Genomic DNA, 26,944 nt, shown 5'->3' on the forward strand with positions numbered 1-26,944 from the left:
AACGTTAGATCAGAAAAAGTCCCTTGCGATAACTATTTATCTCCAAATGGGTTCATTCCCCCCATCTTGGTTAAGTAAGTGAAAGCCCATGCAGCTTCATCTTCCACAGGTGACTACTTTTCAAGGTGACATGGGTTAGATCCAGAATCATGTGCACCTAAGGGATTCCCTGCCCCTCCTCCTCTTACCTGATAACAGATATCCTTTACATTAGTCATTGTATTAACACAACAGAGTGGAAGATTGAGTAATGCGACAAAAAGTGGTAAATCATCGCCCAATAAACAGTGCTAAAGGCCTTTCCTATTGTGATAATTTATTATTTTGCAAAATCAATAAAATAGACCTACTATATATAATACATCAAATGCGATATCATATATTTACAAACAATCCTTTTGTTATTAAACATTTCTGTAATATGTGTATCATTTATTCAAATTTGTTTACAAAGGCATTCACGAAAATTCAAATTTTTATGATATAAAAAAAGAGCTGGATATGCAATATCCCAATTCCGTAATTGTTTTCATCCTACAGACAGAATTAACAAACAATTTTATTTCACATACAGCCAAATTTTACAGTTAAAGCTCATGGCCCAGAAATTATAGAATGCTGGTGACTTAACTGTCATATCTGTCATTCAAATAAAATTAATTAATTCAAAGAAAAGCAACCAGTGAGCAGCCAAGCTCTTTGTCCTGCTATTAGCAGGGTAGTCTGTGAGTTTACCTTCTATATATAAGCAAGGAATGCCTGACCCTGCATAAAATATACTAGCTACAACATGTTATAAACTTATACAGTGTTGGATTTAGAGAGGAGGGGGGGGGGGGTCAGGTTGGTCCTGACAACCCCCACCCTCCTCCTTCGGTTACTGAAAATTATATATCACACCAATATTCTCTTCTGGGACTTTGAATTTTGACTAGCTGAAGCATAGTTCTAAACCATACCAAAATGTACCATTTGCCCTCCAAAACACCAAAAAATTTTTCATGGTCTGCCCCATTACATTTCTTCTAGGGTAAGTAACACTGAAGCTGCCATTAAACACATGCCTATGAAAAAGAATAAATTACATGAAGTTTCTACAATTATTTTGGACTCGCATAATTTGAGCTAAATGTTGCCTGGGGAAAAATTTAAATTTTCAAGTTGTTCAGACTATCCACGTGAATTTTGAATAATAATAATAATAATAATAATAATAATAATATACAACTCAAATTGTATGGTCCATTTATACTAATAAAAATCATAATCTAAATTGAGATCCACATTTTTGGGGGCAGGACAATTAATCAGTGACACTCTCTAAAAATACAAAAAAAAAAAAAAAAAAAAAAAAAAAAAAAAAAAAATTTGCACACGATTCTGACAAGTCTCATAACTCATTAAAAAATTCTAAATATTTTCCCATCAAAACTCTGCTCCATTGTGTATTCCTCAATCTCACTGTCACCGACTGTGTTGAATGCTTCAATGTACAAATAATCCTTTTCCTGAATGGGAAATTAAGGGGGTACACAAGAAATTGTGCACCTCTCACATTCATGGCATAATCTGTATCTGTTTCTGACATTTCAATATCAATACAACTGAAGTCTGCATTCACAACTAGAATGCCGTCTCTTTGAAACAACCAGCAGAGTCGTCATCACCATTTGCAGAGTCTCTGTTGTCATCCTCCATGTTAACATCACTGTCACCGCCACCGTCACCGTCACCGTCATCTGGCCTTATCTCCCAGTCATTAGGGACTATCACGTCCTCACCCAGGATAAAGCTTATAATATGCTGTCCATACAGGTGGCAACGTTTCTTGTTGTAGTCCTGAATTTGCTTGGAAACATCGCCTGGAAAAAAGCCACTTCTAGTCATTTCAGAGTGAAAGTGTTACCTCAAATATATCATGGTATAAAGATTTTCTGTAAACTGAGGTAAAGAGTTTAAATATTACCTGCTGATTGAAGAAAATCAATTTACTCTTACAACATTTCACAGCTGATGAAATTCTCTTTTTTTCAGCTCATTACAATTCTTATGAAGGAGTCCACTTTTAACTGAGCCCAATAAAAGAATTAAAATAATATCAAACAATAATCACTTCAGCTTGATACGAAAACCTTCATGAACTTATATTATTTCACAATTAATCATAAACAATTGCTTACCAACAGTGAGGTGACGATCCAATATATATTTATGAAGCTTATGTATATCTTGCGCCAAATCTGTGTCTCCAAATGTGAAGTAGCAAACATCCCTTCCAGCTTCTGCTGCAGCCATCAACTGTATGATAGCTGAAATGTATACTTCAAGGTAATCGCTGTTCACTTAACAAGACTAGGTGATTTTCAGTTTACTAATTTTAAACTTGTATGATGCCATGACCTCAATCGAAATCTTTAAATGAGAATAAAACACAGCTCATCAAAGACAAGTACATGTAATCCCCCACCAGTTAAATTGCTGTTCTGAACAAAATATTTTCACACATAATTAATAGATATTTATAAGTTAATTGGTTACATTTTTAAGTTACCATAAGATGAGCACATACTGCTTAATGGTGATTTGCCATCTTCATATGTGTATATTATTTATAATTCTCATAAACTAATAAATGTGTTTTAAAAAATCAAATAAAGGAGAAATACGGCCAACACCAATGAAATTGTCTCCACACAATATTATTTATTCCTCGCGGGAGCACCGCCTACCTTTTAGTCTGGGATCTCCACCAAAAGCTCCACATCCCCAGTTTCCTGTGGCTACAGCAGGCAGCTTTTGGGACTTATGGACTGATGTGAACCCACACAGTGCCTGAAATACCAGGGAAATTAGAGAACAATGACTATCATAGGCCCCATTCAGAATAGGGGACTAACTAGTCTGAGGGTCAAATATGGCAACCCAATACAAAGCTTGCCGGCTAATCTGCTAATATACACTGAATAAGTATCCCGTGGGGAAGTATTCAACTGGGTCGGCCATATTTGACCCTCAGACTAGTTAGTCCCCTATTCTGAATTATGCCATGCATTAAAATTATATACTGATATTAAGACATGACAAATTATTTTTATTCAACCCGCCCTTATAAAAATTCCCTGTATGAATTAGCATAGGATTTCCTATAGAAATTCCTATAAGATTTCCTATAGGATCCTATAGGAATTTTTGTAATGGTCTTAACATAAATTAAAAATCAAAATCGTATACTGATATTTAAACCAGATTCATTATTTTTCATTCAACACGGCCTTATAAAAATCCCCTATATGAATTAGCATAGGATTTCCTATAGGTTCCTATAGGAATTCCTATAAGATTTCCTATAGGATCCTATAGGAATTTTTGTAATGGTCTTAACATAAATTAAAAATCAAAATCATATACTGATATTTAAAAAAGATTCATTATTTTTCATTCAACCCGGCCTTATAAAAATTCCCTATATGAATTAGCATAGGCTTTCCTATAGGTTCCTATAGGAATTCCTATAAGATTTCCTATAGGATCCTATAGGAATTTTTGTAATGGTCTGAACATAAATTCAAAAAAATAATTTCAGCTTCAATGATTTGGTACAAAAACATTCCTAATGATAAAATATTTCTCCATAAAAGATGACTTTACAAATGATCAATTTTTCAAGATTTCTTTAAAATAGAAATTAAAGAATTTCTATAGAATCCTATAGAAGACTAAAAGATTGTGCATTATAAAAAATAAAAAGCATTTTTGCTTTAATAGTGATACATAATTGACAATTCAACTGCTAAAATTGACCTATATCAAATATCTATTGTTTAGAATGATATTTGTCTATAAGATATGCATTTTTCTCAAGATTTTAACTTGCAACAATTTCCTATAGGATCCTATAGGAAATCCTATAGGAAATGTGCCCTATAGGATCCTATAAGATTTCCTATAGGATCCTATAGGAAATTTTCGTAAGGGCATATATACTGTTTTGATATATTCTTTACTCAAGAAAGCACATATATTCAAGGAAACTGATTGTATACATTAAATTCACTTTTATTTCAATATTTTGACTGAATACTATGCACTTGGCTTTTATATCAAAAAGTGATATACCTTTTTGTATCTTCATTTACTTAGTAATAAAATAAACATAGCATAAAAAACATATCTGAAATCAGCATTATGTAAGACTAGCTATGTAAACAATCCCCCATTGAAATGCCTTGTTTACCTTGTCTAATTCTCTTTTCACAAATTGATGTCTGTACTGACTGTTAACCTGCCGCCCCTTAAAGTGCAATGCATCAATCGCCACCACAGATGTACACCTTCTGCCCCAGGCATCTCTGGAAAAAAGAATAAAAGAAAAGATCAGAGCATATACTTACATTCATTTGGACATAATCAAAATCAAAATTGTTCATAGATGACAGCATTTAATGATAAACATTTAATGACAGTCTTTTAATGATAAACAATAGAATTCCTCTGTTATTTTCTGAATCATCATTTTTCTTTTTCTTTTTGAAATGGTAACCAAGGGTCTAATGTGCAATTACTCTTACAGACACTCTTCTGAAATATATCTTAAAAGTCAAAAATAAAATAAAATAAAATAAAATAAAATAAAATAAAATACATAAGCATAAAATCAATTAGTTTTACATATCAGGGAACTCACCTTGGCGTCACATCATGGAAATCTTCTACAAATTCAAATGTTTCTGCATATCCCATGTATCTGCAATACTGCTCACACCCTGAAGCAGAAAAATGAAGTATTTGGAAATAGGCTTTATTTTGCCTTGTTAATGATAAAATCTGATATAAAGCTTTTAAGAAAAATCTCTAGCAAGGTTTTGAGGTACTCAGTGCTGTCATTAAATTGCATTAAAACAGTGTTTGTGGGTGCTCAGGTACAGGAGAAGTTTGAGAATAAGATTTTGCATTTTTTTACCACAAAATCACAATTATGACATCATCGGTAAGATGACATAAGTGCAAATGCTAAGGAATTAAATCAATGAACACAGAAGATTTATCTATTATCCAATAAATGTGTGAGACATTAAATATAAGGAGCTTTGTGGCTAAACCAGATAGTAGCCTTAAACAGTCAAACAGAGAACAATACTCATGCTTATAAAACTGCAAAAAGTGACTCCTAAACTTTCCCACACACATATTCAGTCAAATATTTCTGATAATACCGGTCATAAGCAGACATTCATCATCAGCCAGTTCCTCAGTGAAAAGCCTGGACACAATGAGCTCTGGACATATTAAAAATCTGATCTCTTCCTGTACACAGCCTCGCCCCAGGACTCCACCCCCCAGGAACTTGTTGGCAAAATCAACCTAAAAATACATCGTGAAGTTCAGTAGGATAGAAAACATGCCACAAATCATGATCCTCATATTGTTAGACTAGCAAATGAGGGTTAAGTCATCTTAGTAGCAACAGTTACAAAATTAAAATGTTGACAGTTTTTACAGTTACTGCTGTAACAAAACACACTTACACACACAAACTCATTTAACTAAAATAACAACAGGATGCAAATAAAATTTTAGTCACATACATTATATCTTAACTATAATACTTGACTGAGCAACCACAAGGTATTTCTACCATGTGACTGATTCCAGTCAGGAAATAGTCCCTATATTACAGAATGCAATACTAGCTCATCACTTGAAACCAGTCTCCCAGCATTTTATCTCCTTTTATTCTATTACCCCCAAGATGACATTTTTAATTCATCCAAAATGGAACTTTTCAGTTATCTTAAAGACAGCAGTCAATTTAAAATAAATCTCATACACAAACTAATATTTAAAAACTGATGCAATAAATCAGTTATAAGAAATCTCAACAGCATGAACTCACCTGTAACATGCCCTTCCCTTCACTTTCAATTGTGCCTTTGTTGGTGACATGTAACTTTGTAAAATGGGTATGAGATCTATCCCATCTAAATCTGTCTTTCTTTAAATGTTTTAAACTTTGTCTTTGAAAGGTCAAAGTCCCTGTGGGTGCTGCAAAAAGAACAAAATTCAAAGTTCTGTATAAAGACATGGAGACATAAAGCACATTCAGAACAGCAGATTAATAGATCTGTGGATCAAAGATGGCTGACCCACTGGTCCAGGAATGCTTGTTGTGTAATCCCTGCGGGGAATCTATTCAGTGTCTAAATGGGAATTAAGCAGCATACTTTTTAGTGGGCTCATAGCTGTTCACAAATAACTGTACTGTCTCGAAAACAATTTCTTTTGTCATCATTTTCAACAGGGTTAACTTATATAAGCAAATGTCTTTCCATCTAAGACCTTATAAACGGATTAGGCGTTTACTAAAACTACCCGCAGCTCTTTTAGTATAACCAAAACAAGATAATTAAACAGTAATGATCTTCTCATATTCAGTTCATTTATGTAAGGGTGTTGTAGAATAGGGCAATTAGAGTTTGCAAGATGAGTGCAGATGCAATCACATTTGTTTATTTTATCAGCCTTTATGTAAAATGCAAAATGGACACCAAAACTACCTTTATCAGTGACTCTTCTGAAATAATTCAGTAAGCACTTTAACTTCTCCATTCTGATGTGGCCATCTGCATCTGAGTGAGGCACTTCATATAGCCTGTAACAAAAACATATATAGAATTGAAATAGACTTAGATCATGCACACGTCAAAGTTCAAGTCTGGTAAAAAATGATCAAAGCAATAATGCTCAGTGGATATATAAGAAATTTAATACAAGTAGCTACTTCTTTGGGTACGTGATAATTAATAAAATTCCAAAGGCAACCTATGTAAAAAAAATCATTCTATATATGCCTTAACATTTATTCAAAGTGAAAAACTATTTGATGCAATCATCTTTTGTGGCAATTATATCCATTTTAGCTAAATCAGATGATGCTATACTATAAATATAACAGTAGATACTGCTTTTTAAGTAGGGCTCTAATCACCCACGGTCTACCTATTAAAATTAATATCAGGATAGCTGGCATATTCTGAACCCTTTTTCTTTCCATTTCTCTTTGGAAATGTGCAGAAGAATGCATTGGCCAACAAACAAGCTGCCTGGTACTGGCTGATGGTAATGGCTTTATCTTGGTGTTTCTTCAGTAAGGGAATAGGCTGCAAAATAAATATGCCATGTCCAACATGTCAACTACACAGCAATTATAACATCTTGCTGAGGTTGAGAGCCATTAATAAGTCCACGTAATAGTAAAGTGGTATAGTATCTAAAGCTTATAAAGAATACCTGAAAGCATATGAATATGCTTTATTATTCATGAAACTTAAAAAAATTCTTTTTAATTCTTTGTACTTTATTGTAATGTATGTTAATAAACCGTCTCCAGTTAACCAATAGTTTAACCATATGCTACATGTAGGTGAAGCAGACTGCCTACACTGCAACATCTTTGAAACACTTCAAACAACTTCATTTCTCTTTAAAAGCATTTACTGTGTACCTATCTGACTCATTTCGCATTCAGCACGGTCTTTAACACATCATATTTGACCTCAAATACAATATTTAGTTTTTATTTAAACAAAAAGGAATATTTCCAGTCTCTTAAATATGAACACACTGACAGTCCCAGTCTAATTTACCTGAGTACAAACATCTGGTAACTTTATTGCCAGGAGGGCTATTTGTTTTATGGTATTGACAAAGTCTTTCTTCTGTTCATCCAATAACTGAAAGTTTTAAACATTAATATTCATACTCAATATAATAAGCAATCCAAAGGGAGCTTCCAGATATCTTCAATCTGACTATGAATATTTGTTGTATAACATTAAAATCCAAATTCGTAAATTATCCAAATAAATCAAATTTCTTATGTACATCTTATTTGTGCCTAAATGAATAAATAAATAAATAAATAAATAAAATGCTCTATATAATCTAAAGGAATGGACACTTTTATCTATCATCAGTTGTATTGAGTTTAGCAAATTAATTTGTATCTCAGTTTTCTGACAAAACTCACCATTTCTTCATATTCTTTGAGCATCGCGAAATCCCACTTCTTTTCATATCTCTTGTTGTAGCGCAAGATAGTGTCCTGAAAATAGAGATTGACACTGAACTCTTAACTATAACCTTTTTTAAACAAAATACCATGATTTTGCACTGCAATCATTTGATTTTTATTCTCTAAATGTAACAGTTTACTGCAAATCTTAGAATATCAAGAAAAGCATGCATTGTCAAACACAAATGCTGAACTCAATTTGAATCTATAAACATTTAAAAAAGGTACTACATAAACTTCAATGAATGTTTAATATCTTTTCAACAAGTTAATGACATTTTATTTTCTTATAAATTATATACAGAAAAAATCCAATTTGTAATTTCATTCCACAAACTGGGGTACAACTGCACTGCAAGATGCTCTAAAAATTAATTACTTAAATACATATATTGTTTTATAGCAGATTTCAGATAAGAAGTTCTTCTTACCTCTATATCAAATACAGTTAATTCGGACTTGGTAGTCAAACATTCTAAAGCCATCTCAATCATATCCCACCTATTCCTGATTTCCTTCCTCCCCTGTGAAAATAATAATAATTATAAACTGCAAATCAATACTGTTTTGTAAAAGTTTAATGAAATTTTTTATTTAAATTTAACTACATGGCTTTATTGCGATAGTAATGGCTTGTCTTGACATATGATGATCATGTGACAGCATGGGAACATAGGGTATGTTCCCCATGACGATCACTCTATACCACTAGATATTTCGTCTTTAAAAATAACTATTTTCCCCTGTATTTTACATACATTTTCTCCATCAACAGGGTACAAGTTTTCCCCAGAACAAGGCATATGGACATGATTTGGATCCCACATATCCTTTTTCTTGCCCAGCACTGTAGGAACTCTGTTTGCTCCTCCCAGAATACTGTCAGGCTGAAAAAAAATCCAATCATTGTGACATAAAATTACACACAACAACATAACTGATGTGCTATGTTTTTTGTTCAAAACTTTTCATTCAACTAAAATACTGTAGTAGTAATTGACTTAAACTGAAGGCATACAGTAGTTTCCATTAGTTTAACTCAACTGGTCATCTTTGAAAGTCAAACTACAATAAATGTACATTAGACGTTTTATACACATGGATAATACTAATCTAAACAAATATCATCACTGCCAAACAAGACACTGTTGACGTTAATCGATTATTTGAAATGGGTTTGCTTACATTGATGAGAACATGGTGCCTATCATCATGCTTGAGTTTTGGAAACTCTTTGTTGAAGCACTCTGGCATGCGATGGAAATGGCGCAGATCTGTACCCTAGTGTGACACAGATTGATACATTAACATCAGGCCATTCGTACGGATATAAAATATTAGAACATAATATTTTCAGCAGTGACAGATTTAAGATAACTTCCAATGTATTTTTATTTTGAAAAACAATACCATACTTTCCAAATAAGTTTAAATCCACAAAATATAAGGCAATTGTCTTTTAACTTGAACACGTTCTTAATTGCAAAATAGATAATTATAAAAGTTATTTTATAAATTAACAAAAGACAAGCAACTTAGGAAATGTTAATACCATTTAAATACCCAAATGGTACAGTCATTAAGTTACTACTTACAAATGACTTTTTATCCTCGGAGGTCCATCCTGGGGAACTCTTAGATGTGGATGGACTCATGGGCCTTTATAAAAGAACGCAATACTTAAGTCAAGACATACATGTGAAACATCAAAAAGCATTATCAATAGAAGGCCCCAAAAAGATCATTTCAAACTGGTCACTGGATAACACAAGTTCAAAGGTCAACTTCCCACCAAAGGTAGACCTTTCTTACAGAAGATTTTTATTTCAGTCAAAGTGTCCCATTTACAATGAAATTTGTGGACTTACCTAATGTGCACTTAACTCCAAGGGGACTCTTGCTTAATGCAATCAGATTAACAGACTAACTTGCATCCTACTGTTTCCAACATACTCATATAATGACCTACCCTGAGTGTCAGAGCAACGTAAAAGCTAGCTTGTTAAATATACCTTGTGATGGAGTCGCTTTTACTAGCTCTGATGAACAGCGACAATCTGAGGGCGTTCTTCTTCAAAATTTTGCCTGGGGCACTTCCATATTTGGAAGTCACATGTCACAGCTGTGTCCGCCTGGATCCATATTTGGAAGTCATAAGTCTCGTACGTCACAGGTTTTGCCGCCTGGAGCTGCCTTTCCCGCCTTGCACTGAAGTTATCTCGTGCAGACGAGACAAGAAGCAATTTAAGTGCCTGACGCGGAGTTAGAAGTTTGAATTGGAAATATCTTGCACTCGAAGGTCAGTGCCACAATATAATGACCAGATTTTCTATATTCAACTCAAAGCCAGAAGTAGGCATGCTTGTCTGATTGCATTCAGCAAGACCTCCCGTGCAGTTAGTATGCATCAGCTATGTAGACTTATGATAATCAGGCTTAGATAACTTACTGTGAATTTTCCAGGGTGGAATCTGTGCCAAGTGAATTGAAAGCTGCCTCTTCTAATTTCCCTGCATCATGTGCTGGACTCACTGATGCCACTACAAAAAAGATTTAAACAACTTTACAATAACCTACAGCTGGATCTCTAATTCTCAAAAAAAAAAAAATGTTGAAAAAAGATTTTAAGGATTTAAAAAACTCTGAGAAATTAAACAACGACGTGAAGTTCTGCAAAATTCTAAATTCTAATATGATTATGAAAAAAAAACTCAGCCCTCCAAATGTCAGTAACTTGAACATTTCCGTCTAACTTACTATTACATTTTACATATATTGATTCAAACTGACCAAATGCGGTTTTCTCACAAGCAGTTCCCATGGCATCAGAACTAATATCACCAGAACTACTGAAACAATAAAACAGAAGCATTATTTATATCACAAACACAGCTAATCCAATAAAACTTGCAAATATCAACACTACATCGACTTTTTTTCACTAAATCAAGAAGAAATACAGATGACACATATATATCCAAAAGAAACTAGCCAGAACATGTTTTATGCCTGTACATGTATGTTTTTTCATTAAAGACTTCTTCTGATCATCTGTACTTATTGTATTTTAGGACAAAAAATTGTTTTTATCCATACACACATTATCACCAAAGATCAAATATTATTAAACAACCTGAAAAAAGACATGCTTGTATTTAGATAGCAAGGAGCAATGAGATAAAACAGTTGACAAAACCTTTTGATATGACATAAAGATAATTTTCCAGTTACCTCTCAGCTGTGTGGTCTTGGTTTGGAATGGTTTGAAGATCTTCTTTGTCTGGTTTTGTGAAGTTGAAATCTAAAATATCAAGGAAAAAACTGGAAGATGACACAAATGTATAAACAAGAATAACCCTTAGAAGGTGACAGCCTGGGAAAATGTAATAACCATTCACTTCTTTGTCCAAATTTAATCTAATATATCATTTTATCATTTTAAAGACATTTAATTATTACCACGTTTACAGGAAGTGTGCTTAAAATATCCATTTATTTATCTTCTTTCCTATATTCTACATGCACATCATCTCAAATAAAAACATTTTTTCTCGTACCTTTCCAAACTTTTCTATCACCGTCCTGTTGCTGACTTCCCATACCTACTTCAGTAACCTTGAAACTATCTGTAATACTAGTCTGTCTCAGTTTCTTGAATGGGGGTGCAGACATTTTACTACTCCTGCGACATAAAAGGCAGGTCAGAGTAACACAGCGTAAGACTGGCCTCTCCGTTTTGACTCTAGAAAATCAATCTTGTATGTTGAAGTAACTAGTTACAGGGCAATCAAGCAATTTAATTGTTCATTCTCTTCTGTTGGAGCATTGTTGTTTGTCTAATTAGCATTGTAAAATTATAATCTGAATATGCAATCTTATAATTAAATGCTTAAGTCCGTAAACATACAATCTATGGTGTCGTTACTAGGAAAACATCCATATGGAGCTCATAAGGAAATGGGAAATACGCACGTCTAATGTCATGAAGGGTGCCAAAATTGGTCACACTTTGCTATAAAGCGAAAGAAATTAACGTCAACATTAACTATCTCCTTCACAAAATTTCACTTTTAAATCACCAACTTACACCAAAAGAAAGTGGCAGTCAAAATGTTATCACGTCAAACAACAAAGAATCATTATACTTCCACTCTATTTACTTACTTTCATTTCGGCATTGCAAAATGCACTCGCAAGATTTGTTAGTTTGTTTGGTCTCATAAAGGTCTGTCTTGCGTGAAACTTCGAGAGTAGGAAGTATGTGTCGCCCTCTTTGTCCCTCCATCTTGGAAGCAATCATGGTATGAGCGTACATCATAGAAAATATCTGTTCGAATCAAACGTTCACAAGCCCATCACACAACAAGAATATCTGAGAGCAGTCCTCAGTAACATTTTAATTGCCTAACTGTTTCAAATGTAATTAAACCTTGGTTTACTTGTAGCACTTGCACGTTGAAGTTTGAAGTGTCGATCTTACTAGTATTTGATTTGACTGTGAAACATGCCAGAGTTTCTCGTCAGCTGTAGCATACTTCTCTTTGTCATTATCCTCAAAGCCAGATTCCCACACTGCAGGCGTTCTATAGTTGTCTTTACCCAGAGACTGTGGTTGTTCCTTATGACAGAAGGCATCGGTCGATCCGATGTGTTTATCATACGGGGATCGTGCATCAAAATTGACTGAACTGCAGTGAAAGACTAACCACTCCACTCGTGTTATTTGAACCCATTATCCCTGCACCAAATTCTAAATAAATTGAGTTAGTCCTGAGGGAGACTTGTCCATAATAAAAAGAGCAGTGGTATGGAGGCTCTACATCTTGGCACAGTGTGTACATAGAAAAGAAACTAAAGGCACTGCTGTATGTTGCTCTTCAGTTTAAGAATAATACTAGTATTTATTTTTTGGTGGAACTGCTTTCTTTTACATTAAAGATGAAAATGCTCCTTTCCAGCAACTTTAACATGATTTGATTTTTTTTTTGTTTCATTATAGAGTGAGGGTGCAGCAACTTTGCGAACGCGCAAGTTCCTGACCAACCGTCTACTATGCCGGCGGCAAATGGTATTTATTGGCCTATCATATTTGTTTTTCCATCATTAGTCAGTAGTGCAGGTCACTGACATGTAAAGGAAGCAAATTAAGACTTTTGTCCTATACTTGATTGGCTGGTACAATATGTAAAACAGATGTAATTAAATGCACTGAAATTTCCATGACATTTGAAGCAAAGATAACATGAGTAAAGTAATTAGAACAATAAACTTGTTTTAAAAGCTTATTCTTGTATTATAGGAAACGCATCTGCAGTTCCTTAATTTATTTCATCTTATAATTGATTTTGTTGATTTTTCTCCTTAGATTGTGGATGTCCTGCATCCAGGCCGTGCCACAGTGCCTAAGTCCGAGATCCGTGAAAAGTTGGCACGTATGTACAAGGTGACTCCAGACGTCATCTTTGCTTTCGGATTCAAAGCACAATTTGGAGGTGGAAAAACAACTGGCTTTGCCCTCATCTACGACAGCCTGGACTTTGCTAAGAAATTTGAGCCCAGATACAGGCTTATCAGGGTAAAGGAATGGCCGTGTTATTTTGATGATTTTTTTTTTTTTTTTAGACAATTTAGTATTTAACATATAGAATTGCACTGTGATTTATGGGTAATGAAACAGTATTTGTTTTTGGTAAATGTGTTTTTAAGACATTGTAAGTGTAAATTTTTAGCTTAATCAACAATTATTGCCTGTGATATTAAATACATTAAATGTCTTTCTTAAGCAGCTACAGGTTATTGGGAAAGGAAAGCAAAAACCTTTTCCCCATTAACATTTAATTAATCCTACAGAAAAGGTGCTTTTACGAGTCTTGTAAGCATTCAAAAAAAGATATAATTATTTTAATTGCCAAATTTTTATTTTAGCTGATATAATACAGAAATTTGATGGATTGAACTTTGATTTAAATTTTAGCATGGTTTAGCTCAGAAAAAACACACTGTGGCCAGAAAACAGAGGAAAGAACGCAAGAACAGACAGAAGAAAGTGCGTGGTACGAAGAAGGCTAAAGTGGGAGCTGGAAAGAAGGTAGGTTGATATTGAATTTGCCTCACATTAAAGAAAACAAAGTTAAAGCCAAAAATTACTCTACTTAAATGAACTTACTGAAATGGATATTTTGGATGCTAATAAAAAGCTTTATTATGGCATAGTACAAAGTTTAAAATAGGATATTATCTTAACCTTTTCATTTAAATTTTCTCAACCTTAGTCTGTATTTTAACTAATTACGGCTATTTCTATTTTCAGTAAAACCTCAGAAGAACAGGTGGAGAAAATCATGGACTTTCTATTTCTATTCAAAATTACAGAAATATGTAAATAAAAAAAAGAACATTGAAGAAAATATTTGTTATTGATGTTGTTGACATGGATACTTGCTGTAAAATGAACTGCCTGTGTAGGCCTGAAGGTGGCAATTTCAAAAGGGTGGTTCTTTTCCTGTAAAAGTGGACCTTTTACCATAACCTCTGTGAACCTAGATCAAATTTTTCCCAGATCGTACCTTTTCCTGGCAAAAAGGACAGTTCATTTTAATCCCTTGACTATGGGCCAGCTTTGAGCTTGTTGTGGGGGGGGGGGGGGGGGGGGGGATAAAAAAAAAGTAATTTTCGTGGATAAAATTGAAAATCTTGGAAACCGAGTAGAAAACAATTTATCAATCTTCGAACTATGATCATAGAAAGAAACCATGTTTTAATGCCTTTAACACCAATGGTATAAATTGAGCAATGATTTTAGCTGCGCTTACAACGGCTGTTTTTAAATGGTGCCTAGGTATGTATCCCAGCAGCATTTTGCAGTGGTAACCATATTTGGAAATTGGGAACATCTATCCCTTCAAAACAATACTGCAATGACGATTGTCTTTATTTCTCTAGTGTTATGGAATTGCAAAAAGAATTCCTTATTATTAGATCGTAGAAGTAGAGAAAGTATTAGATACATAACTGCAGATAGATGGATACATGGTTCACTTCTAACACCCACGAAATGTGGCATGTTTTGCTTGCACACTTAAAAAAAAATGGGTGCAAATATGAAATGCAGATTTAACCGAATAATTGACAGTTTCTTTGGATATTTACCCTGTTTGTCTCCAGCTTAACTCAAAAACTTGGAAGGGTTTCACTGGCTATGTTTTTAATAAACAGCTTCATTTGGCAGAAGCTCAAGGAGGGGTGGGGGGGGGGGGGGGGTGAGCAGAGGAGGGGGGCACCTGACTGAACAAGCTCACCTGAGGGGTGATGGGTGGTAATATTTATCACAGCCCTGGCTTCCCTGATGTAGTCCGACTGTCAGCAGACAAAATATTGGTTGGCAAATCGCGTTGGCAAAAGGCGAATGAATTTCCTATAGCAATTGACAGATTTAACTATTGGTTTATTATGAATTATTAATTTAAAAAGTTGCAGATGGATTTTGATGAAATTTTTAGGGTGAGTCAGGCTAACTTAAAAGTGATAACATTTAGTTGGGGATCCAGATAACTATCGAAATCCAAAAATCCATTTTTTTTTCTGTGAAATAACACAATTTATCCATGTACAGTCCTTTGCAGAAGTTCCTCTTTCTGGGTGCTTTTCTTGTTACTTCTTAACTAGTTTTGGTATTCCTATCTTCAATGTGTTGAGTTGTCTTCTCTAACACATTGAGTTGCACACCCAAGAACAACCAGAGAGAATAGGCTACTTTGTGTATTTATCTTGTTTTCTGTGATATTTTAACCGAATTGAATACTTCCAGGGTGATTTATTCATACTTTATGCCTGATAACATAAGAATGTAAGTTAATCCTAGAGCTAACCACATAAAAGCTATTGTGTAACTGTGATGTGATTTGTAATATAATTCATGATAAATTTAGAACTGTTATATGTCTGATTTCTTTAATGAAAATTCATATCCCTGTTATCATTTTCAATGTAAGCAGAGGACCATGTGGTTTTTTGTTGAACACTCACAATAAAATTCTTGCTTTTAAAGTATATAGAGGCAGATCCAGGATTATTTGAAGGAGGGGTCCGGAACGACAGGCCTGGTATGTGAAGCCGACCATCACCTCTTGGAGTGGGGTTCGGGGCCTGCTGAAGGTCCTGAAAATTCTTTGGTGTTTTGGAGAGCAGACGGTGCCCTTTGGCTAGTTAAAAATGTAATTTCAAGGGGGGAATATTGGTGTGTTATATATTTTTTGGTATACCGTACGCTACAAAGGAAATTTAAGAGATGGTAGGCATAATCATGATTTTTATTATACAAGTACAATTAAAGAAATTTTCTGATGGTCTACAACAACTCTCTTTCACTAAGTGACTGTTGCTCCAATGAGTTCCTATTCAAAAATGCATCATGGCTCAACCCGAGAAAACAGTTACATATGTATCCCTGCTATATGTCGATCACTACATCTAAGAACACAGATAAAATTCTAATATTTAGCAATTACTTACATACCAGGGGTGGATCCAGGATTATTTGACGGGGGGTCTCCACAGATGCAAAGTGTGGAGTTCGGGGCCTCCTGAAGGGCCCGAAAGATTTTGGTATTTTAGATGGTGAACAGTGCCATTTGGTACAGTTTAGAACTATGATTCAGCTAGTCAAAATTCTAATTTCAAGGTTGGGCCATTCGTGCAATTTTTTCAGAAATCGAAGGGGGGGTCAGGACCCCCCTGAATCTGCCACTGCATACTGTTGTCAATAAATGCTGATAATCAAATATATGGGTTGAAAGAATTAAGATGGTAGTACAGTGTAATCCCATATGCTCACCCTTATACATGTATGTACTGGCTTTTGATTTAACAAGAACACTCATTTAACAGCTAGGCCCACATACAGTGTAAACTGGGTGCCTTGATATGCTTATGTAAGATGATTTAAGGGGTTAAAATGAAATCTACACCTGCTTTATAGCATTTAAATGGTGGAAGGATTGATGAGTTTGTTCAAGATAGATTCCACCATTTCAGCATCCTTAAGTACCTGCAGTATCCTACGGGCTCCCTATGTGCATTTCCATTTCAATTGATTTTCAATAATGCTTCTTGGCACTTTCCTATCTTTGCATGCATAGATCCAAGTTTCTTCCATATCTGTATGTCTTTTTAATTTTTGAAATCGATTTATTCATTCATATGTTTGTTCATTTGTAATATTATTGGGGGGGGGGGGGGGGTAATATTTTTTCCCATTTAGTCCTCTCACTACATTGAGAATATTGATGATAACATCATAATTGCCCATCAAACTTAAATATGATAACAGCAGTCTCTACTTCTACAAACACAATTTTCATCCTTGCATGGACATTTTCTGGGAGGGGCCTTATACGTACCTGTTATACAGTTAAGAAGGTCTCTTGTGTATAAAGACAAGTTTTTTTTTCATTACAAAATGGCAGATTGGGCCCCTGCCTTTTACCAAAATATTAAATCGTAAAGTTTTAACATTTGCGATCAGTGAGCGTGTTATATAATCAGAAAGGGTTACAAGTGGTACGTGCCATTTGTATCTCTACAAAGCTCATCTTTTCTAAGTCAGACCCTAGACCATTCTGATATCACTCATGATAATGTTTATTTGGTAAAATTGAGGAAATTAGATCCAAGTTTCATGCTGTTGCCTTGGCTTCCTAACTTGAGCCAATCACATTCCAATGTCGTCTTATGGATCAAATTAGGCACAACTAAATTGACTGGAAACAACCTTTTCATAATATGAGTGCAGAAAGCAACGGCACTGTCGGCTGGTAAGTTGGTCGTGGTCATGTGTGTAATTTCTTTTGAACTGTGTGATGTAGGATTCCTCCTCCTGGAGATGATAGGTATTACTTGGCTTACAGACAAATGCTAGCTGTTATTTCAGATTTGTTCATAAGTTAATAAGTGGATCACAGATCAATTTGAAGTCATGTTGGGCAGATGGTATTGTAATGCATAACATGCTATCAGTTGAATTATGGCATTTCTCATGCTGTTTGTGGCTAGTTACAAGACAATTATCCTAATATGGTTCGTTGTGGTTTTTATTTGTTTTCAGATCAATGTTGGGGTTGGAGGGGGGGGGGGGTGAAATTAATCCTGCATGCTGAGCACAGGATTGCTATAGAATTTATATAGAGCTGTAGAACCAATTGAGTAGTTAAAACCTATTTTGATATAATTCTTATGAATATATAGTGATACAGAAACAGAAGAACATGTCAGAGTGTTCATTCATCTCAGACAACACACTAATCATTATTTTTGTTTGAATTGGTAAACTAATCTTAAGTAAACAAATCAGCCTTTTTATGCTTTTGTTTACCATAATTATAAAGCGAATAAAATGCATTTGCATGGCAGTATATGTTATGCTACAGTGTATCATCAATCATGCATGTAAAGATTTCAATGTTAAGATACCACACATATGAATAGGGATGTATGAATAGGGATCAAAGGCAAGAGAGAAAAAACATTACTGAGACAGATTTTGTCTCTTTTTTACTTTGCTGACTAAATCCATTAGTCATTTGAGCTGATGATCTAGATGTTGGTAAAAAGTATGCTATGTAATAAAGCATTGTATTACAGTGGGCCATGTGCAGGTCTAGATTGTCTGTCATCACTTCAGCTCTCTCGTTACAGTATATCCTGTCAGAGGAATCATGCAACGCTGGTTATTAGTATAAAGTGAGTATTTTAATATCTACATTGTTGAATGTTTGTAGAGGATCATCATCACATCATTGGCTATTGTGCTGGTGATAATTTGCGGAATCTGGAGAATGGGATGTGGATGAGATGTTTACTAGACAGGTGAGGTCATATGTAGACATGTGCACTGAGACATGATTGACTGGTTGGGTTCCAGTTTGCTGTTTGGTGCTTGATTTTACTGTGACATGAGCTGAGCTGGGTCAGCCAGTGTATATCACCAGGGCACTGCTTTAAATGTCTGATTCAACAGGTGAATCCTGACTTGGTATTTGCTGAGTAGGATATGCTATAGAGGTAAGCGTCTGCATCATTTTTTAAATCACAATTTGCTCAGGTTATTTGTCCCCCTTTTGCTGAAAGATACAATAGCAACAAGCAGCTCTCCTAAGCTAGGTTATTCAACAGACTTCTTAAGTCTGCATCCTTGGCAGATTATTGTGGGTCAATTTTTCACTGTGCTTAAGTAACTTTGTACATGACACCATTCTGTCCCATGCATGTAGTGTCAGAGGATTGGTTGGTTTAACCAAAACCTATTAAGGGGTCTGGATATCATTAAAGGGGGGAGGGGGAGGGATAAACACCAAGCAATCCAACCATGCAACCATGAAGGTGCCATTCTTGAGACCATGCATTCATATGCATACATCCTGAGTTGAACCTGAAAAAGTAGGAAATGAGCTAATTAAGAAAATAATTTTTCATGGAGGATGATATGGTCCTCATCAATAATGAAACAATTTAGCCAACTTGATAATGTGCATTTGGTGTTTGTTCTCCAGCTGCAAAAATGCTTGCAGATATATTGAATACCTAATACATATACAAGTATCTGCATGTGCGTGCAGCGTGGAAGGTACATAGGATTCGGGAGCAGGGTAAATGGCAGAAAAACTTTACTTAATGTATGTAGGTCAGTGTCATTTTGTGAAATCAAGCAGTGTGACCACAGGGATAATAAATCATTTATTTATGGTAGAGTGAGCTTTTTAGAGACCAGTCGTGCTGTGTATACAGTGTTCATCATCAGATATATGTGTTGGTGTTATTCAGGTATCTTGATATGTATTATGCCACGAGGATTAGCAATTGATTAATTGTTGGGTATTGGAAACAAATGCATATTGTAAATAAGTATACTTGTAGGCAGATATGAGGGGTCCACACTTAATTTTGGCCAGAAAAGGTTCACTCTGGATTGAAATCTGATGTATCAGTTATTATATGTCATTTCTGAAGTTGGGTCAACTTTGTATGGGAATAAAAAAGGACTCCACTTTTTCAAGACATGCCCCTCCCCCTTCAGCCCATTTATAATTGCTGGCTCACTAACATGCATAGGTTGACAACATTGTATATATTTGAACTGTGGGCCTTTTATCAGGATATTCCTGACGACTATAATTATCCTGCCTGTTTTATGTTTTTCTGCATTAAAGTGCTTTTAGACAAAATCCCCATCTCGCCGTTTTCAAAACCTCCACTGGGTATTATTTATCAAACCAAACGATGTCATACATTCAGTGCTTGCCCAATCTTGTTATGAACCGAGTGAAAAGTAGCAGTAAAATGTCTTTTCTTGTGTTAATTTGTGTTATGTGGTTATGGCAGTTGCATAATGAAGTTGTTCGTATCTCTCTTAGGTTGCTTGTACAGCTGAGCAGGCATTATTTGTAATACATTGTAGTCTTAATTGTCAGTACACTTGCCAAGCAGTCTGAAAGGAATGATAGATATTTTGATGGAGTGGATTTACATAATATTGAGTCATATCTTTTGTCATTTTCTCTGGTGAGAGACGAGATCATGGGCCCATGTTTATACTAATGGCAGAGAGAGATTTTTTTTCAGTTTATATTATATAAGTATTATAATTTTTTCACTAGCTAAAATATGCATGGTAAGTTTTCTGTGCTAACTGTGTTTTGTAATTATAATAGCTATAGTGATTATGATTACATTATTATGATGCATCTGACAATTAATGCATTAGGCAAACAGCAAAAAGGTACGGTAAATAAAATTGGAGTGGTCTGTGGTTGATGTATGGCATTGGGTAGACTTTGGAAGTGCAAGGATATTCGTCTTAAAATATATATATAGGAGGCAAATTATTGGCATGAAGAACACAATAAGAAGTGATTCTTGTTACAATTAATTTCAGTGCTTTTCTCTTCATTTCCTATAAAATTTCATTCTTTTTATATGTTCAAAAAGAGAGAAGGCAGGTAAAAAAACTTTGGTTTAATTACATGAAAAACACATTTTTGTGATAAAACATGAATCTAAAATGTTTTGGAGAAAAGATATCAATTTCTTGCCTCTCCTTTCTAATTTAAGAAGCAAAGTACATGAAGCTTGAAGTTTAATAATCAATTAACCAATGCAGTTAAGTCAGGGGTGGAACCAGGATTATTTTAGGGGGCAGCGCAGATTCGTGGCAAATTTAAAATGTGCAATAATAATAATTAAAGTAGTATGGACAGTTTTTTGTTGGCCATAGAAAAGTCGCACCGTGTAGCAGGTTCAGTTTTATCTTTTTATCAAGTGCGTTTTGGGATGCAATTGTGAACCTCTGAGAAAAAAAATCATACAGATTAGTTAAGCACAGGTGATGAAATTAAAAATCAGAAAATAATTTTGCCATCTTTATAAAGTCTTGTATAAACATTTTTGATTAAAATGTGGTAATTTGTATTTGACAACTGGTGTTTGCTACATCCGATACACAGTTACTGATCAAGAACCTACAGTTGTCTGTTGTCATGGCATTAATTTTACTAGTGCTTGAATTTCTTGCTAATGTTTCCTCTTAAATGGCCAATTAAGTGATTGTCTCAAGAGACAGATTGCGTTTGCTCCAGGCCTACATATCGTTACCAAAAATTGCATACTTGAATGAGTATGAAGTCAACATTGCCTTTTTGGTTAATCAAGGATGCAAGGATAATTTAGAGGTGTGGGTGCAAGGATAATTTGGGGATGTGGGTGCAAGGATAATTTGGAGGTGTGGGTGCAAGGATAATTTGGGGGTGTGGGTGAAAGGATAATTTGGAGTTGTGGGTGAAAGGATAATTTGGAGCTGTGTGTGCAAGGATAAGTTGGGGGTGTGGGTGCAAGGATAATTTGGAGGTGTGGGTGCAAGGATAATTTGGGGTATGGGTACAAGGATAATTTGGAGGTGTGGGTGCAAGGATCATTTGGAGGTGTGGGTGCAAGGATCATTTGGAGGTATGGGTACAAGGATAATTTGGAGGTGTGGGTGCAAGGATCATTTGGAGGTGTGGGTGCAAGGATCATTTGGAGGTGTGGGTGCAATCATCATTTAGAGGTGTGGGTGCAAGGATCATTTGGAGGTGTGGGTGCAAGGTTTATTTGGGGGTGTGGGTGCAAGCATCATTTGGAGGTGTGGGTGCAAGGATCATTTGGGAGTGTGTGTTGATGGGGTGTGGATGCAGATATAACTTGGAGGTGTGGGTGCAAGGATAATTTGGGGTGTGGGTGGGGTTTGTGGGTGTAAGGATCATTTGGATGTGTGTGGATGGAACAATTAATTTTGATGGGGTGTGGATGCAGAGATAATTTGGAGGTGTGGTTAAAAAGATAATTTTGGTGTGTGGAAGAAAATATAATTTGGGGTGTGAGTGCAAGAATAATTTGGGGATGTGGGTGCAAGAAAAATTTGGGGGGGGTGGATGCAGGGATAACTTGGAGGTGTGGGAATAAGGATAATTTGGAGGTGTGGGTGCAAGGATCATTTGGAGGTGTGGGTGCAAGGATCATTTGGAGGTGTGGGTGCAATCATCATTTAGAGGTGTGGGTGCAAGGATCATTTGGAGGTGTGGGTGCAAGGTTTATTTGGGGGTGTGGGTGCAAGCATCATTTGGAGGTGTGGGTGCAAGGATCATTTGGGAGTGTGTGTTGATGGGGTGTGGATGCAGATATAACTTGGAGGTGTGGGTGCAAGGATAATTTGGGGTGTGGGTGGGGTTTGTGGGTGTAAGGATCATTTGGATGTGTGTGGATGGAACAATTAATTTTGATGGGGTGTGGATGCAGAGATAATTTGGAGGTGTGGTTAAAAAGATAATTTTGGTGTGTGGAAGAAAATATAATTTGGGGTGTGAGTGCAAGAATAATTTGGGGATGTGGGTGCAAGAAAAATTTGGGGGGGGGGTGGATGCAGGGATAACTTGGAGGTGTGGGAATAAGGATAATTTGGAGGTGCTGGTAGGACATAATAGGCAGAAAAGATTGTAATTAGCATATATCTACTGATGGCACGGCAGGCAACTCTAGACTCCAGTATCTGTGTGAAATATTAAAGATACATGTTTATGTTGAGTGAGAAATGCCCTGTAGTGTATATTAATTATAAGTACATGTAAAAAAATTTAAGGCCCAGCAAGTAGCTTATAAGACACGAAGGATACATTCAAGCTTAATTCGGCTAAATTGACGTCTGGCACATGAACAGAACAAATGGATCAAAGCATGTTTCAGTTGAAAATTCGCTGTTGAATTATAGATTATATTTTCATGATTGTCTTTTCTCTGTCTGCAGAGCTTTTGTCTGTCAATTCTTCCTGTTTTTGAAGAATGACTTATCAATATGTTTCTGAGAATCTCACATCACTGAAAAATGTTGAGCTGTTGAAGGCTTTTCAGTTTCTACTATGAGGACATGTTTTTCCTGCGTCGTCTCTCTCTCTCTGTTCACACTTAGTTAAACTTTTGCATCATGCTGCCACACAATACACTGTATCAATGAATTTGTTAATTTGTTAACATTTGATCCGTCAGTATGAATCCGACTCTGTTCCTTTTTTTTTTTTTTTTTATTCAATGTGCAGTTCTGATTGAGTAATTCTGACAGTTACCAGACCTGAGATAACATAATTGATTATATAGCCTCTGGCTGAACACTTACATGGGGGATAATAAGTTTGTTTGCTCAGATGACTTAACTATACAATATAAGATCTGTGAATAGAAAAAGAATTTCTGAATCAGCCTTGGGCTATAGGAGCTTACCACTTATACAGACACACCCACACCCTCTCACCCACACACACACACACCCACACACACACATGCACACACACATGCACACACACAGAGTGAGTCTGCGATAGAGAGAGAGAGAGAGAGAGAGAGAGAGATTGGAGAGAGAAAGAGAGACAGAAAGGGAATATTCAGTTTGTGCATTGTTTCACATTATCACTTAAGACAAATGGTTTGCCATTGATGTGCTTTTAGACAAATTAGATTATAATACAAGGCACAGCGGCACACACTGTTGCTTATCAGCATCTCTGTGTCCATCAATGGAATCACTAGAACCTGTATCAATTAAGTGCAGTTGAAGTGATCAAAACTTCTATGGTATTAAAAGTTGGTGTTCAAGTGTTACAAATGGTTCCAAACAATTACATTTTTCTAAGTAATTATTCACTGGTAAGAAGCAAGAATATTAAGGTGGGTATATTATGATGATGCATTATCTTACACATTCATTGAGATTATATTTTACATTTTGTTTCATTTATTATAAGTTGAAAGGGAACCTATATAATTATGTCAGAGTCAGGGCCTGATAACAGCTAGAGTGTGGGACCTGTGCAGTATGCAATGTGCTAAAGATGCATTCAAACCCAACCAAACACCACCATATAGTTTCAAATAGAAACGCGGAAAGGACACTGTCCAGTGTAATGGGGGCTTTAAGCTGAGGGTGCAAGGTGTTCAAACGTGTTAATTGTACAAAAGTAACTTATCTATAGAACCATTATTGTCAGGGGGGATTTAGGCCGTCTTCTGGGTCTTCCAGATGACGGTCAGATTTTCAAGTCTACATTGATAGGTATCTAATTTTTTCTGTTGGAAGAGGGTCTAAATTGGAGGATGGATCAGCAAAGATAATTTGGAAGACTGTCAGAAAATAGCTCTGGATCCGCCCCAGATTGTTGTTTTCCTCAAGATAAATCTGGCATACAGAGATTTATAAAGACAATATATAGTGCTAAATGAACCCAAATTAAAAAAAAAATGACCTGGTAAACATAATTGAACACAGTGACTTTGATGAGAAAATGAGCAGAAGCTGATATTGGAGCAAATGTGGGAAATACTTGGAAGGGAAATCGTAAATCATTTCACACATTATTCTTCCCTGTTCTTAATTGTTACATTTGCACTGATGAGGCTTTTCTGACTTTTGTTGAAATTCCGACTTTTTCAGGGTCATTTGGGTCATTCTTGAGAATTGTGTACCCTGGAATCCAGCCAATTTTCCTACTTTTTCAGTGAGGAATGGTTTCATCCCTGCATTTGTAAGACATATTGGCCTATTACATATTATGTCATTAAAAAAAATTTGTCTGGATGATTTCTTTATGACCGACAAAGATTTCCTTGAATTTAGGAGGGGCTAGTGAAATTTGTCTGACGTCTGACAATCCTTGAGTATAATGAAAGCTGCCTTTAATAATGCAAGAAAAGTTAATATTGTTTAAGCCTTCATATGAATTTTTTTATAATTATTGTTGAAGTTAGAGAGGCAGAGCTTAGGAGCGAAATTGTGCACGATTTCTAAAGCTAGGTGATGGCCTACTACGGAATTGTGCTTGTACCACATTAACCTGCTACCGGTCCATTGGGAGAATTAATGACAGACACAACGAGGAGAGGAAATTAGAGGAACACCAGCTTACTGAGCACCTCCAACCTTTTCTGAATTCATCACTATCCTGCACAATACCCCAAATGTTGCAGGTGCCTATTTGTAATTAAATATTCAATGGAATTCCATTTGATCACACGTCAGTTGTCATTTCTAATATCCTAGCAAAGACATACACACACACACATATATATATCCTAGCTAATGCTAGCCTTATTGTGTTTAATTTGAGGTACTTTACACCTTTGTATCAATTCATTTTCACAGAACTTGAGGGGGAAATGGGTTATGCATTAACAGCATCCAATTCAGAGAGTGATATGAGTCTTGTGTAATAATAGCTAGCATACATAATGTCATCAATGGAAGTGGTTTCTTTGTGATTTATATTCAATTCAATTCAAATTTTCCTTTAGATCCAGGCTATAAATATTTCATGCTGCTTATGCTTCTTGTTAATATTATTGGGCGAATAAAGAAATTTTCATTTCTCAAAATAAACCTGTTACAATACCATAAGATTTTATTTAACATCATTATTATTATTATTATTCACCCTATATATGTTTGTATGGTACATTTTACTGACAATTAAATTGCTCTATCTTTTCAATGAGGAAAATTGTGAATTTTACATAAATTTTAATTTTAAGTCATTAAATATTACTTAAAATAGAACATTCCCATTTAGTGGTAGCAACAAAATTAAAAAGCAGGCTACGCTATAGTTCAATTGTATGCAGTAAAAGCACCATACATGCAATAAAGAAGTCTTTTTTTTTTTTTTTTTTTTTTTTTTTTTTTTTTTTTTTTTTTTGTGATTATAAAGTCATGGATCTGGAAGTTGACAATTTTTGCCCATTGAAAAGAGCACCATAGTTGGGCAAAAGTAGATAGGCCTATCATCTTTCTCTGAAGCAATCATTAAGGAAAGAATATTGCTTTACACTGATACATAGTATAGGCCTATGGTGGGGAGTGATTAGCATATAATAAATCTCTAGGTTTTTTTTTTCTTGTAACATGCTGAGGAAAAGAGCTGACAAGATCTTGTTGGCCTGCATGCAGACAGAAATTATTGAATGAATCTACTGGTACTTAATTACCATGTCTCTCAGCCTCTTTGTCTTCAGTTGTCAATAGGAAATACCAGCAGATTGAATCAACTTAGTTATTATTTCATAAATTTACTTTGGTTTTTATACAGACATAAGCCATTTGCTTTATTTTGCTCTGGTTTGACATCGAATAAAATGTCTAAATTTCTCCATCTTAGGTCAGAATGTGAGGCATTATAGTTATTGTTATTACTAGTACAAGTTTCATAAAAAAATATAAACAGGACAGTAAAACAAGATTCAGACGGATTGTTAATATAGCAAATGGTATCATCAATAACACTACATTATGAGCTGTTATTCAATTTA

General features: G+C 35.2%; 3 protein-coding genes across 9 annotated transcripts in view; 2 read left to right on the plus strand and 1 right to left on the minus strand.

Annotated features, from left to right (window-relative positions):
• Nucleotides 1-299: 299 nt before the first annotated feature.
• On the minus strand, nucleotides 300-12,913 carry LOC106170125 (poly(ADP-ribose) glycohydrolase). 2 transcript variants are annotated; one of them, XM_087006579.1, is made up of 20 exons: nucleotides 12,236-12,913; nucleotides 11,629-11,813; nucleotides 11,303-11,372; nucleotides 10,862-10,917; nucleotides 10,521-10,611; nucleotides 9,667-9,730; nucleotides 9,257-9,352; nucleotides 8,830-8,958; nucleotides 8,503-8,595; nucleotides 8,027-8,101; nucleotides 7,644-7,730; nucleotides 6,997-7,157; nucleotides 6,555-6,649; nucleotides 5,894-6,042; nucleotides 5,214-5,361; nucleotides 4,685-4,763; nucleotides 4,235-4,349; nucleotides 2,730-2,832; nucleotides 2,181-2,309; nucleotides 300-1,862 (listed from the first exon to the last, which is right to left on the minus strand). In XM_087006579.1, exons 2-20 carry the CDS (start codon nucleotides 11,741-11,743, stop codon nucleotides 1,624-1,626), a joined length of 2,094 nt encoding a protein of 697 aa, XP_086862705.1. In that variant the 5' UTR covers nucleotides 11,744-11,813; nucleotides 12,236-12,913; the 3' UTR covers nucleotides 300-1,623. The 2 variants fall into 2 exon arrangements, with proteins under 2 accessions (XP_086862705.1, XP_086862704.1); XM_087006578.1 differs by having other exon boundaries at nucleotides 10,862-10,920; nucleotides 12,236-12,907.
• LOC106170152 (small ribosomal subunit protein eS24) lies at nucleotides 12,271-14,478 on the plus strand. Its single transcript, XM_013549898.2, has 5 exons — nucleotides 12,271-12,372; nucleotides 13,071-13,139; nucleotides 13,437-13,646; nucleotides 14,046-14,159; nucleotides 14,382-14,478. The coding sequence occupies exons 1-5, from the start codon at nucleotides 12,331-12,333 to the stop codon at nucleotides 14,382-14,384; spliced, it is 438 nt and encodes a 145-aa protein (XP_013405352.1). The 5' UTR covers nucleotides 12,271-12,330; the 3' UTR covers nucleotides 14,385-14,478.
• Nucleotides 14,479-17,848: 3,370 nt separating this feature from the next.
• The window catches only part of LOC106170100 (galectin-8), a 28,442-nt gene continuing 19,346 nt past the window's right edge, over nucleotides 17,849-26,944 (plus strand). Inside the window, exon 1 of one of the 6 annotated variants that reach the window (XM_013549844.2) lies at nucleotides 17,849-17,883. The gene's annotated coding sequence lies outside the window, so the exon portion shown is untranslated. Of the gene's footprint in view, nucleotides 17,884-18,658; nucleotides 18,809-18,861; nucleotides 18,935-18,970; nucleotides 19,130-19,572; nucleotides 19,749-26,944 lie in introns of those variants that run through there. The other 5 variants (XM_013549843.2, XM_087005280.1, XM_013549842.3 and 2 more) reach the window with 5 other exon arrangements.

This window comes from Lingula anatina, chromosome 2, assembly GCF_051362555.1.
Source record: "Lingula anatina isolate TDL-2025a chromosome 2, LinAna3.0, whole genome shotgun sequence".
In the NCBI taxonomy this organism is placed as follows: Eukaryota; Metazoa; Brachiopoda; class Lingulata; order Lingulida; family Lingulidae; genus Lingula; species Lingula anatina.